Here is an 11,624-nt window from a genome sequence, read left to right as displayed (position 1 = left end):
TTGAGAGTTTTCTTGCTTGTCAGGATACTACTGAGGATCAGTTTGGTCAACAGCCATTATCTCTGAACCTCCAGACTTCTTGTTGTTGGACTTCTTGTCCTTCGGGTTGAATTTCTACTTCTCGGTCATGTTGGTGGACTCTGGGTCTGCTCTGGATTGATAGATTTTTCCTCCCTTATCGAGAGTTTCACCAACCTGGGTGCAACCATTGGCTAACTTGAAGAGTTCTCAAGTAGTCCATTGTTGCTTCATTGATATGTCCTCTGTCATGCAGCGATCACGTACAGCTTCAGTAAAAGCCTTGATCACGGTGAAATCAAAGATATCAGGATCGTATTACGTAGGTTGTTGAACATATTGATGAACTTGTGCAGACTTTCATCTTCTCCCTGTTAGATTCGCCTCAAAACATTAGTTTTTTTGGTTGTTCAAATCTCCGGTGCAAATTTTTGATTAATTTGCTACATAATCATTCCAAAGAGTTGATTGAGCCTCTACGCAAGTTGGCTAACCATGTATGGGCTGCTCTTGAGAGAACCGTAGGAATATAGTTGGCCATGACCTTCTTTCCTCCCACAGATGCTCGGATGGCGATAATGTAGACTTGAAGGAACTTCATTGGATCAATATTACCATTGTACTTCTCTTGTATGCTTTGTCAGAACTTAGATGGCAAATGAACGTCTTTGTGCCTTGATGTAAATGCTCGATATTTGGTAATGATCGCAACACTCTTCTGTCATTGCGGGGAAGGACTCCTGCTATAGGAAGAGGCATTGTAATCCTTGGAATCAGAGTCTGAGGGAGATCAGGAACAACTCCATCTCTCTCAATGCTTAAGATGACTCTCGATTTGTCATCGTAGGTCAGGATTGTTTCCTTTATCATGTTGGTGATCTCGATGTAATTTGCTAGAGCTTTGAATCTGAGTAGCAACCTTGGTATCCTAGAGAGTGGCTTCATGCTTCTAACTGCCACCAATGGAAGTATTAACGTTGCCAAGCCACCACTCGAGTTGTGGCATCATTACCAGGTCAGCAGGTGGTGTAGCTAGCAAAATATTAGCCTCATGGAACCATTTAATGGTAGGTGACAGGAACTCGGGTCTTGGCTCATGGGAAGCCCCCCGAGTTAAATAATCTTCGAGATGGAGCACCAGCAACATCTTTTTTGTTATTTCTGACACGGTTTATGTGATCCACAATACATATAGCAGTCAAAGGAGGACTTTGACGATTGCAGTGCCACAAGCCTTGGATTGGGTGAGGTCAGCAGCCCTGATAGCTTCAACTTCCTTGGTGGTTGCCTCGTCATCGGCTTGTTTCTAGGCAAGGGCCTCTCCCTAGCCATTGCATTATCATCATTATTTTCTACCACTTCTGGATTATCTTGGAGCCCAGTTTTATTGACCATGTTGACTGTGTATGTAATACCATGGACTATTAGTATTTTTGGTTTCAGACTGTGTAGCCCAAGTGTTCCAATGTGATGGGTTTAGTACCACCTTGGTAGTTTAAATAGGTTCGGACCAGCTTATAAGCCTCTATGTTCCAAACATAGCATCTCCAGGTTAACCCTTTTACACGAAGCGAGGACGAAAGTATAAGAGAGGTGTTATGTGTATGCGGACCTACCCCACAGGTGGGCTAGGTTGCAAGAGAATTTTGGAGGTGGGGTGTTATAGATGGTATCAAAGCCAACTCTCAATGCATGAGTGCATATGTGTCGACCTGTGGATGGGAAATGGCATGGCCGTAGTACCGAGGGGAGATTTTGGGTATTTATCTATCATGTATGTGATAAGTTATCGAGGGTGTCAGCCCTGAAGGGGGGCGAGAGTGTAATACCCTGACCTATTAGTATTTATGGTTTTATCTCGTGTGGTCCAAGTGTTCCGGTGTGGTGAGTTTAGTACCACATTGGAAGTTTAAATATGTTCGGGCTAGCTTATAAGCCTTTGTGTTCCAAACATAGCACCTCTGGGTTAATCCTTTTATACGAAGCGAATGACGAAAGTATAAGAGAGGTGCTATCCGTATGTGAGCCCACCCCACAGGTGGGTTAGGCTGTAAGCGAATTTTGAAGGCGGGATGTTACAATGTATGTCCCTGAGTCGTCAGAGTAAGCTTCCTCGACAGAGAAATTCATAGTATCAATATGAGGCCCTCCCTCTAGAATTAATAGATTTGGATAAGCAGTGTTTTGGTAGTGTAAACTACCATGGCGTGAAACTATAGATGAAAATCTATAAGCTATGAACTTAGGTGAAAGAAACTTGCTCACGAGTTGAGGAACTCAATCGCTAGAAGATGAGATCCGATCTTGCGGATACATGTTCATCTGGTTAGATTGTATTCATCTGGTTAGATTGTACATAGATTTTGGTGTCGAAGTGGTTTTCCTCATATAAAAAACCATCAATTGTAGACATAATTTGTGCAGTTGACGAAAACGCCTTGTCAATCCCCACAGACGGTGCCAACTATCAAGGATTAGTAAAATGATAATGCAATATTTATATGGGTAGGGATAGCCTAGATGGCACTATCAATTGTTAGATCGTAAAGAGGGACATGCGATGTAGACAAGTTCGGGCTACCCGAAGGATGATAGCCCTATGTCCCGTGTTTTGCCTTGAGTCTTGTATTAACTCAAGAAGAGGATTACAATGTAAGGTGTCTAGATCTAAACCCTAAGCTATTTGATGAGTCTTTTGAGCTTGTCGAGTTCTTCTCCTTGGCTTGAAGACTCAGGTCTGGTTGAGTTGACTTGAATCGAATTGAACTAAGTTGTCTTAATCGTACCCTTGCCTTGGCTATATAGTTAGGCAGAGAGGGAATGTATCCTACTTGAAGTTCCGAGGGTAATCAACTTGATTTGTATCTCTCAGGGCATCCAGGGTTCTTGCTTCCATATCTGGAGATCATTTACAAGTATAGATAGATTTTGCACTTGGAGAATAAGGTTGTTGCATCGTACGTATCATGGTGGCTTCTTAGAAACCTATTGCATGGAAATTGGACACAATTATGATGATAATTTCATATACCTTATTTCTAGTAATAATCTAAATTATTGATTATATATTCCTTGTCACTACCAATACTCATCCTAGACCCTGTACATTACATTATCACTAGACGATGAAGCCTATACCGTCCAAATATGAACCGTAGGTTGTGATACTAATTGTAGGGATTTTAAAAGCTACTATTGACTCAATTTTAACCAGATAAATTTAAATCAATTTCTATCTAAATATATTATAGATTCATCTAGTTTTTCTACTCTACATCTACAAAGTTTTGCACCCTGTTTGTAGATATAGAGTGAAATACTAGATAAATTTAAAGCATATTTAAATAGAAATTAATTGAGATTTACCATGTTAAAATTAAGCCAATAGTTTTTAAATCTCTAATCCCCTCTTAGTGCATCACCCGTCCTTACAATGGTATAACTTATGAAGAAGCAGATGCTGCGAATGAATCTGGCGGCAAACTCGTGTAAGCTGGCTTTTGCGCGAGGACGTCGTCCATCGCAAAGGGAGCGACATATATCTTGTGTGAGGTGCTGAAGCATATACAAGAAGCTCGTACCATGGTCTTTATTCAGGTGCCTCATGAGCTCATCAGCATTCTCAATTTGTTTTGAGATTAAACATATACAAGTTTCTATCAGCCGCACAGTACAGTACATATCAGCCGCACAGTACGACATGAAACCCCAAAAGGCAAACCCAGTTTACACACTCGTCCCCATTCCACAGCTCTAGCTAGCTATTCCCGGCGCCTGTTGATCTGTGCCATGTTATCCCCATGCATTTCTGGCGCATGACACGGAGAGTGCGCTCCAAAAAGGTTGAGGCGCTTGGACTTGGTGTCTCTGGCCGGGAGCATGCAGCAGCAGGCACTGCTGCTAATGCTACAACAATCATGGCCTGATCAACTGAGAGTCCGCCTCCACCAAAAGTCAAAAAAGCTCAAAACAAATCGGGCCGGCACGCACGGCGCATCAAACGACGCGAAGGAGCAGAAAAGAAATTCAGACCTGCGGCAGTGTGTCGTGTGTGCATGTTGTGCATGCTAATTCGGCTGCCGCCGCGTCGGGTATCGCGCCAAGAAATTCTGATGATATTCATCGCGGTATATATCAAACAGAGGAACACGAAGAGATGATCTGTGAGCAAGCTGCTCAACACATAGCTAAACTCGAAAAGTTGTGTTACTAGTCAGTCCATTATTTCTCATTGGCTTCAAAACGTCCATTATTTCTCGTAGCAGTAATACATTTTTTTTATAAAAAACAGTAGATGTAATGTTCACTTAAGAAGCAGACGAGCACATACATGGTTTTGAGCCCTGGTGGGTGCAGCGCTAGAAGGAACTCACTACCAACCAAACCAGTGTTTGGATTTCCAACTAGGTACACAAAGATCAGTGGCGGACCCAAAGGTAGTCTAGGTGAGTCTAGAATTACCTTAAGATATAGTTTAATTTTGATTTAGTATGTGACATAGTTCACGATTCATCTAAAGAAAAAGAAAAAAAAAAAAAGAAGTCTAATCAGATGTCTACCAATATTGTGGCACTAGATCCGCCACTGACAAAAATACCCCTGGGGAAATTCCTGCGAGGTACATTCCATCCTAGTATCAAACCCGGGAGGACTGTTCGCTCACCTGGCGATGCTAGGCAACCGAGCATGTACAACGCGGGTGCTCAGCTTAAAATGAACTATTTTCCTTGCCACGTACGACATATGATGTGCCTTTTTTCAAGTAACGGTCATGCATATAATTGCATCTAATCTATGCAAACATAACCATTTAAGCAAACTTAATCTGAAAATTTAATCTACACAAAATACAATCATTTAATCAAATAAGAAGAAATGAATCTTATACGTGGTTGCTTCATGACGTGCATATATTCTCTCTTTTTTAAGAGCACTTTTACAAGTACCTTGCATCGTGCATGCCCTTACATATAGCAACTATACATGATCTTCGTGGAAAATAGTTGAAATTCCAATAACAATTCGTTTCAGAAAGAGCAGATGACTAGTGAAGGCTGTACAGTTACAGAAGTTTAGTCGGTGCGGTTTTTTTCTTTCTCAAACGAACTCCATTGTAATCCTGCCTCTTTTCCTCTCTTTTTTTAACTTTGATAGATACTCCTGAAAATTGCAATACAAGTTCCTGCGTTTTCCCCTTCTTTCTTCTTTTCTGCTCATATTGTCTTCTTTTACACATCAGGATCACTTGTTGTTCAAGCATGAAGTATGTACTTAATAAGTGTTCTAAACCTCTCTCAGACAAGAGCACATGCAAAGTAAATTGGTGGCTCTTTTTCCCTTTCGAGTGCAAATACCATCATTACATTAATCTGCCATTCAGGAAAAAAAAAAAAGAAAGAGAGAAAACTAAACATATATGCACATGCACTGCGAACTATCAGCCTCTTGTCGGCCGCACAGAATGCAAATTTTTAAATTCGTGTATGAGAGTATGAGTATCTTTTCATCAGTATTTTGGCAAGTTTACTCGGATTTTGTTGGTTCCAAAGTAAAAACTAGTCCATGTTGCAGATTTGCAGCATGCTTCAAGCAGCGGATATTTTCCATTTTCTGAATTCCTGATTCTAGGGTCAATGCTAACAAATGAAGAGGATATGGTGTGGCAAATGCTCGACTTAGTTATCATACTGGATGTTTCTTGTCACAAGAGATGAGATCATGAACATAAGTTAACAAGGTCATGGTAGCTTAGAAGCATATGTTTCTTCAACTTTTCTCCTTTTTTGACATAAGGTGGCGGAATGCCTATTAACTTTCATGACCGAAGATTGTACAGGAAAATATATGCAGGGAAAGAAAAAGGGAAAAGAAATATGCCACATCATTAGCTTACGATGTTTCTATTTTATAATGGGGGGGAGGGGGGTACCTAGGTCACATTCTGGATGTACATGTAATTTCTTTCATGAACCACTTGCTAAAGTCTGAAAGGTGGACTGGAGTAAACAAGTAGTCAAGCCACCTTTGAACCTCTACCCATGTCCCCTCTTCCCTCCAATATTTAACGAGCACTCCTGTGAGCTCCCACCAAAGCCAACCAAATCCCCGGCCCATTCACTCTGTTACACACTGGTGCATTGCCATGGCCAGGAACGGTGCTCACGTAGTGGCTGCGCTCCTTGGCCTCCTGGCACTTGCATCAATGGTGAGGATGGCTTGTGGAGATGGCGGCCATGACTACGGCATGGCACTGAAGAAGAGCATCCTCTACTTTGAGGCGCAGCGGTCCGGCGTGCTCCCGCCTAACCAGAGGGTCACCTGGAGAGAAAGCTCTGGGCTCTTCGATGGAAAGGCCAATGGAGTATGTATAATGTGTACATATATCTTCATAGCATTCATCGAAACATGATGCCATTTCTAGTATGAAACCAATGGCGTATGGCTTTGCTGAACAACTTTCTCCCTTTTTGTTTTGTTCAGGTGGACCTTGTGGGAGGGTACTACGACGCGGGAGACAACGTGAAGTTCGGTCTGCCCATGGCGTTCACGGTGACCATGATGTCCTGGGGCATCCTTGAGTACGGCAAGCAGATGGCGGCGGCCGGCGAGCTGCGCAACGCCATGGACGCCGTCAAGTGGGGCACGGACTACTTCATCAAAGCCCACCCGGAGCCCGACGTGCTGTACGGCGAGGTGGGCGACGGCGACACGGACCACAGCTGCTGGCAGCGGCCCGAGGATATGACCACCAGCCGCCAGGCGTTCCGCGTCGACCCGCAGAATCCCGGGTCCGACCTCGCCAGCGAAACCGCCGCGGCGATGGCCGCGGCGTCACTCGTGTTCCGCAACACCTATCCGGGATATGCAAACCTACTCCTTGAACATTCTAAACAGGTAGGACTGAATTGAGAATCACACTAAATTATACATGATTTGCAATGTTCTCTGATCCTCTGTTGTGTTCAGCTGTTCGAGTTCGCCGACAAGTACCGTGGAAAGTACGACGCCAGCATCACCGTCGCTCGGAACTACTACGGATCCTTCAGCGGATACGGAGTAAGTCACCGGAAAACAAAATGTGAGCATCTGAAGGTGAGGTGCAAACACTCTGATCTTCAATGTGTTACATGGTGCGCTGCAGGATGAGCTTCTGTGGGCGGCGGCATGGCTGTACGAGGCGACGGAGGACAAGTACTACCTCGACTACCTGGCCAACAACGGAGACGCTCTGGGCGGCACGGGCTGGTCCATCAACCAGTTCGGCTGGGACGTCAAGTACCCCGGCGTGCAGGTCCTGGCAGCCAAGGTACGTACGTATGTTTTTTGGTTGGGTGCACGTGATGACGTGAAGCGCTACAGTAGTTTGACAATGCGGCATTTTGTCGGACCAACCGAAGTGCTCACAAACTGCGCCTGTCTGCAGTTCCTTCTTCAGGGCCGAGCCGGCGAGCACGCGGCGACGCTGCAGCGGTATCGGCAGAACGCGGAGTTCTTCGTGTGCTCGTGCGTCGGCAAGGGCACGGCCAACGTGCCGCGGACCCCCGGCGGGATGATGTACCACCAGCAGTGGAACAACCTCCAGTTCGTGACCAGCGCGTCGTTCCTGCTGACGGTGTACGCCGACTACGCCACGGTGTCAGGTAAGGGCGCCGTGGGGTGCCCCGCCGGCGCCACGCGGCCGTTCGAGATCCTCGCCTTCGTCCGGTCCCAGGTGAACTACATCCTCGGCGACAACCCGCGGGGGACGAGCTACATGGTCGGCTACGGCGGCAACTTCCCGCGGCAGGTGCACCACCGCGGCGCCTCCATCGTGTCGGTCAGGACGGATCCGTCCTTCGTCAGCTGCCAGGAAGGCTACTCGAGCTGGTACCCGCGGCAGGCCGGCAACCCCAACGTCCTGGAGGGCGCCATCGTCGGCGGTCCCGACGAGTACGACGACTTCGCCGACGAGAGGAACAACTACGAGCAGACGGAGGCCGCCACCTACAACAGCGCGCCGCTGCTCGGCGTCCTCGCCCGCCTCGTCGGCGCCTGCGGCGGTCTGGAAGAATACCAGTCCCTTCCGGAGGTGGCCACGAACCAGACATCACTACCACCATCTCATCATCACCGTCACGCGTCGTCTCCGATCGAGATCGAGCAGAACGTGACGAGGACGTGGGCGATGAGGCGCGCGACGTATTACAGGTACTCTGTCACGGTGACCAACAGGTCGAGGAAGACGGTCCGGGAGCTCCACCTCGGCGTCTCGGAGCTCCGCGGCCGGCTGTGGGGCCTCGACAAGGCGCGGTACGGGTACGTGCCCCCGAGGTGGCTGCCGGAGCTGCGCGCTGGCAGGAGCTTCAAGTTCGTCTACGTCCAGCCGGCGCCGCCGGCCAATGTGTGGGTCACCGGCAACAAGCTGGTCTGAAGTCCGATGTGACGGTGCTATAGCCAGAAATGGAGTTGGTTGTGCTGCGCGCATTGCAATTTGCAATGTGGTTGTATGGGAGGATGGAGTGATCAGAGACTACAGATGATGCGCAAGCGCTCATCCTCGTCCTCCTAGAGTGTGTTTGGTTAGGTCGCGGAGGGATTTGGAGAGATGGAGATGTAACTGTTCATCCTCTTGAACCCCCTTTCAAGTTATCAAATGTTTTTAAGTAAAAGTTAGACGCACAAACGTATGAACATCGTACTCAACAGCCACATATATCTACGTCCTAACCACCTGATCGCAAGTTAACAAATGTTCTCCTACGTCCTAATTGAAATGGTAACGAGATTAGTATGATTGTGTTACTGCTAGCTATTTGTCCACGTGACTTCAAGGAAGATTACAAGGTGCAAAAAATCGTGTTACTATTGTCAAAAGCCCAATGTTGACAAGAGAAGATGGATAACTCACTCATACTTTAATAGTAACTAGCAAAGTGCCCGTTGTTTCTAAATCTCACATCCAATATCTATTTTATTCCTCAAATCAAGTTAACAAAATATGAAGCTAGAGACAATACTTCAGATCTTAAGTTTTCGTTAAAACTGAACCTCTTATATGGTCGTCGGGCCTTGCCATTACATCACATACACGACCCTGATCCTAATTTTGCCCAAACCCCGTCCCCACGCACGCCGGGCTTCACCACCGGCTTTATCTGGTCTCCATCAGTGCTCTGGGGCTCCCATCGCCACCTTCATCTGGTCTCCATCAGCGCTCTAGGCCTCCCGCCGCCGTTTCCTGGCCACCACATGCACCCTGCCATTGTTTATTGGCCCGTCTAATACAAAACAAACATAAATCAAGCATAAACACTACATGTATTGGTGAGCAGGAGCACGAACAAGTGAGACGGCATCACCGGGTCAGCAAAACAGAAGCAGCTGGCCAACACCTCAGCTCCCTAGAAGGTATCCACCACAGGCTGACCAAGATACCCACTGTCAGTATTAGCCCTACGAAATTTGCATAATCCAAAATTTGAATTATCGATTGAAAGCACCCAACAGAATTTACTCTATCCATAACATTGAAATATGGATACCATGTGTGTATATATATAAAAAAAGGTGACATAATTGTAGTAGGAGCATGAAGAATTGGTAGGCTAAAATCAGAATAGGAAAAAAAGCTATCTGAAGCTGTATGGACTATGGAGGCCAAAATTAAACTTTAGATTGAAGTCATTGAAGTTGTTAAGAAACCACACATGGTTATGGACGATATTTTAATCCTAAATTTGGAGCATCAGCACCAATTGGCAACAATGTTCTTTCTTAAATTTGCAAAATCACATTCAGTTCAGAGAACCAAAGATGGCAAAAATCATGTATGTGATGTGAGCAGAGAGCAAAATCATCAGAATTTATGACATTCCAGTATGAACAACTCGACTCACCGAACAACTTCTGAACCTTGAAATTGTAACAAAATCTGAAAGAGTAACAACTGCATAGCTGGACGTCTCTGAACACAACCAAATTAGGAGCACAAACTGCATAATCAAACGATAAGGTACATCCGGCACAGGGAACCAAGAACACACATGAACAAATCACAGAATCTGACCAAAAACAAAGGAACTGAAGCAAGAAGAAATGGGGAAGATCTCGGGCAGGCTTATTGTCCGGCTCTTGGTCCATGTCGATGCTCAAGCCGTGCGGCGGCCGCCGGCAGCACGCCAGTGTCTTCACCCTCATCTTCGTCGCGCTCCCCTAATCCTCCTCCTCCCCAAGTGTGCTACTACCAGCAGCAGTAAATGAAAGAGATGAAACCATGTATGTGAGTGTATAAGACAAAATGATTCATGTCTCTAGGAAACAAAAGATATGAGGCAGCTAACTGTTATTCTCTAGGATAAGAATAGCAATCCTCACCAATAAATCCAATTCAGCAATAACTAAACTTAACTATTTTCAAGGGACATATAAAAAACTTTTTGGACCATAAGTAGGCTGCAGAACTGCATCATATATCCACGATAGTACAGAGGCATATTTCAACCAAGCTAATCAATAGAAGATATGAAAAATTGGAGTACCCACTATTTTTTTATGAAACAGTAGGATCGTCCCTACTGGTTATATATTAAAAATAAAAAGAAAGGAACAGTACAAAATCAAATTACCAACCAAAAAGAGCCCTAACAAAGTTATTCTAAAGAGTACCCACTATTACCGTAGCTCACGCAAGCCTGTGTGAAAAAAGCTCACTTGTGATGCAAAACAAGCTGCTTGCAAGTCAATAGCAACGATGTTCATATAAGTGTCTTCTCATTAAATTCCTGACCCACCTGGCAGAAAAATATATAAATCATCATGAGATTTATTAGGAAAACACCAACACGGAAGTAGCTATTGCACGCCACACATAATAGGTAACAAAAGGAATACTTCTGATCGAAGTGATTTAGGCAAGAAGATGGGCAATTAATAAACAAAGAAATCACAGCTCTTTTGCTTCTTCTATTGGGTACTTTTGTCGAGCACTTGACGTGCATTAGAATGGCGTACCTGATTGTGTGTGCTTGGTCCCAAACTGCGTGTGATTTATCGCTGGTAGAAGGAACGTGAGTACCACACATTGAGAAGGGAGAAGGGCCACCCACAAGGATTCAAAGTGCCAGTGGTTTGCTAATGGCGGTGATGTGCGAAGCGGCATCTTCGGGCTTGTTTGGTTGCTGCCCTTAGGGGTGGAAATGGATGGTAGGAAATCCGAATTATCCGATTCCGTATCCGTTAAAATACTAATATGGATATCCGTATTCGTATTCGTTTCTGAAATGGATACTAAAATGGATATATCCGAATTCGTTTTCGAGATTCGGATTCAAATGTGGATATCCGAATTCGAGATATATCCGATTCGTATCCGTATCCGCCAACCAGGGAACCAAATTTTGCTAAAGTTTTAGAAATTTCAGATATGAACGAAATTCCAACCCAATCAAATTGGACCAAATTTCAGTCAAATTTGATCAAAAATTTAAATTTCCAACATGAATTTTGAACAAAATTTCTAAAATTCTGGCCCAATCAAATTAGAACAAATTTCAGTCGAATTTTATCAAATTTCAGTCAATTTTTTTCAAAAATTTAAATTTTCGACCTAAATTTCGAAGATCGAGTAG

General features: G+C 44.8%; 1 protein-coding gene and 1 long non-coding RNA gene across 4 annotated transcripts; one reads left to right on the top strand and one right to left on the bottom strand.

The window, feature by feature from the left end:
• Nucleotides 1-6,120: 6,120 nt before the first annotated feature.
• On the top strand, nucleotides 6,121-8,701 carry LOC133885195 (endoglucanase 15-like). The gene is made up of 5 exons (XM_062324870.1): nucleotides 6,121-6,379; nucleotides 6,499-6,912; nucleotides 6,985-7,074; nucleotides 7,160-7,324; nucleotides 7,442-8,701. Exons 1-5 carry the CDS (start codon nucleotides 6,161-6,163, stop codon nucleotides 8,426-8,428), a joined length of 1,875 nt encoding a protein of 624 aa, XP_062180854.1. The 5' UTR covers nucleotides 6,121-6,160; the 3' UTR covers nucleotides 8,429-8,701.
• A 192-nt stretch (nucleotides 8,702-8,893) lies between these two features.
• LOC133885167 (uncharacterized) lies at nucleotides 8,894-11,175 on the bottom strand. 3 transcript variants are annotated; one of them, XR_009903198.1, is made up of 5 exons: nucleotides 11,008-11,175; nucleotides 10,673-10,787; nucleotides 9,894-10,234; nucleotides 9,314-9,450; nucleotides 8,894-9,235 (listed from the first exon to the last, which is right to left on the bottom strand). It is a non-coding gene; the product is annotated as an uncharacterized LOC133885167 (long non-coding RNA). The 3 variants fall into 3 exon arrangements; XR_009903197.1 differs by having other exon boundaries at nucleotides 9,204-9,450; nucleotides 9,894-10,237; XR_009903196.1 differs by having other exon boundaries at nucleotides 9,204-9,450.
• Nucleotides 11,176-11,624: the final 449 nt, after the last annotated feature.

This window comes from Phragmites australis, chromosome 11 (genome assembly GCF_958298935.1).
Source record: "Phragmites australis chromosome 11, lpPhrAust1.1, whole genome shotgun sequence".
Classification (NCBI taxonomy): Eukaryota; Viridiplantae; Streptophyta; class Magnoliopsida; order Poales; family Poaceae; genus Phragmites; species Phragmites australis.
This window is presented reverse-complemented; position numbering and strand designations above follow the sequence as displayed.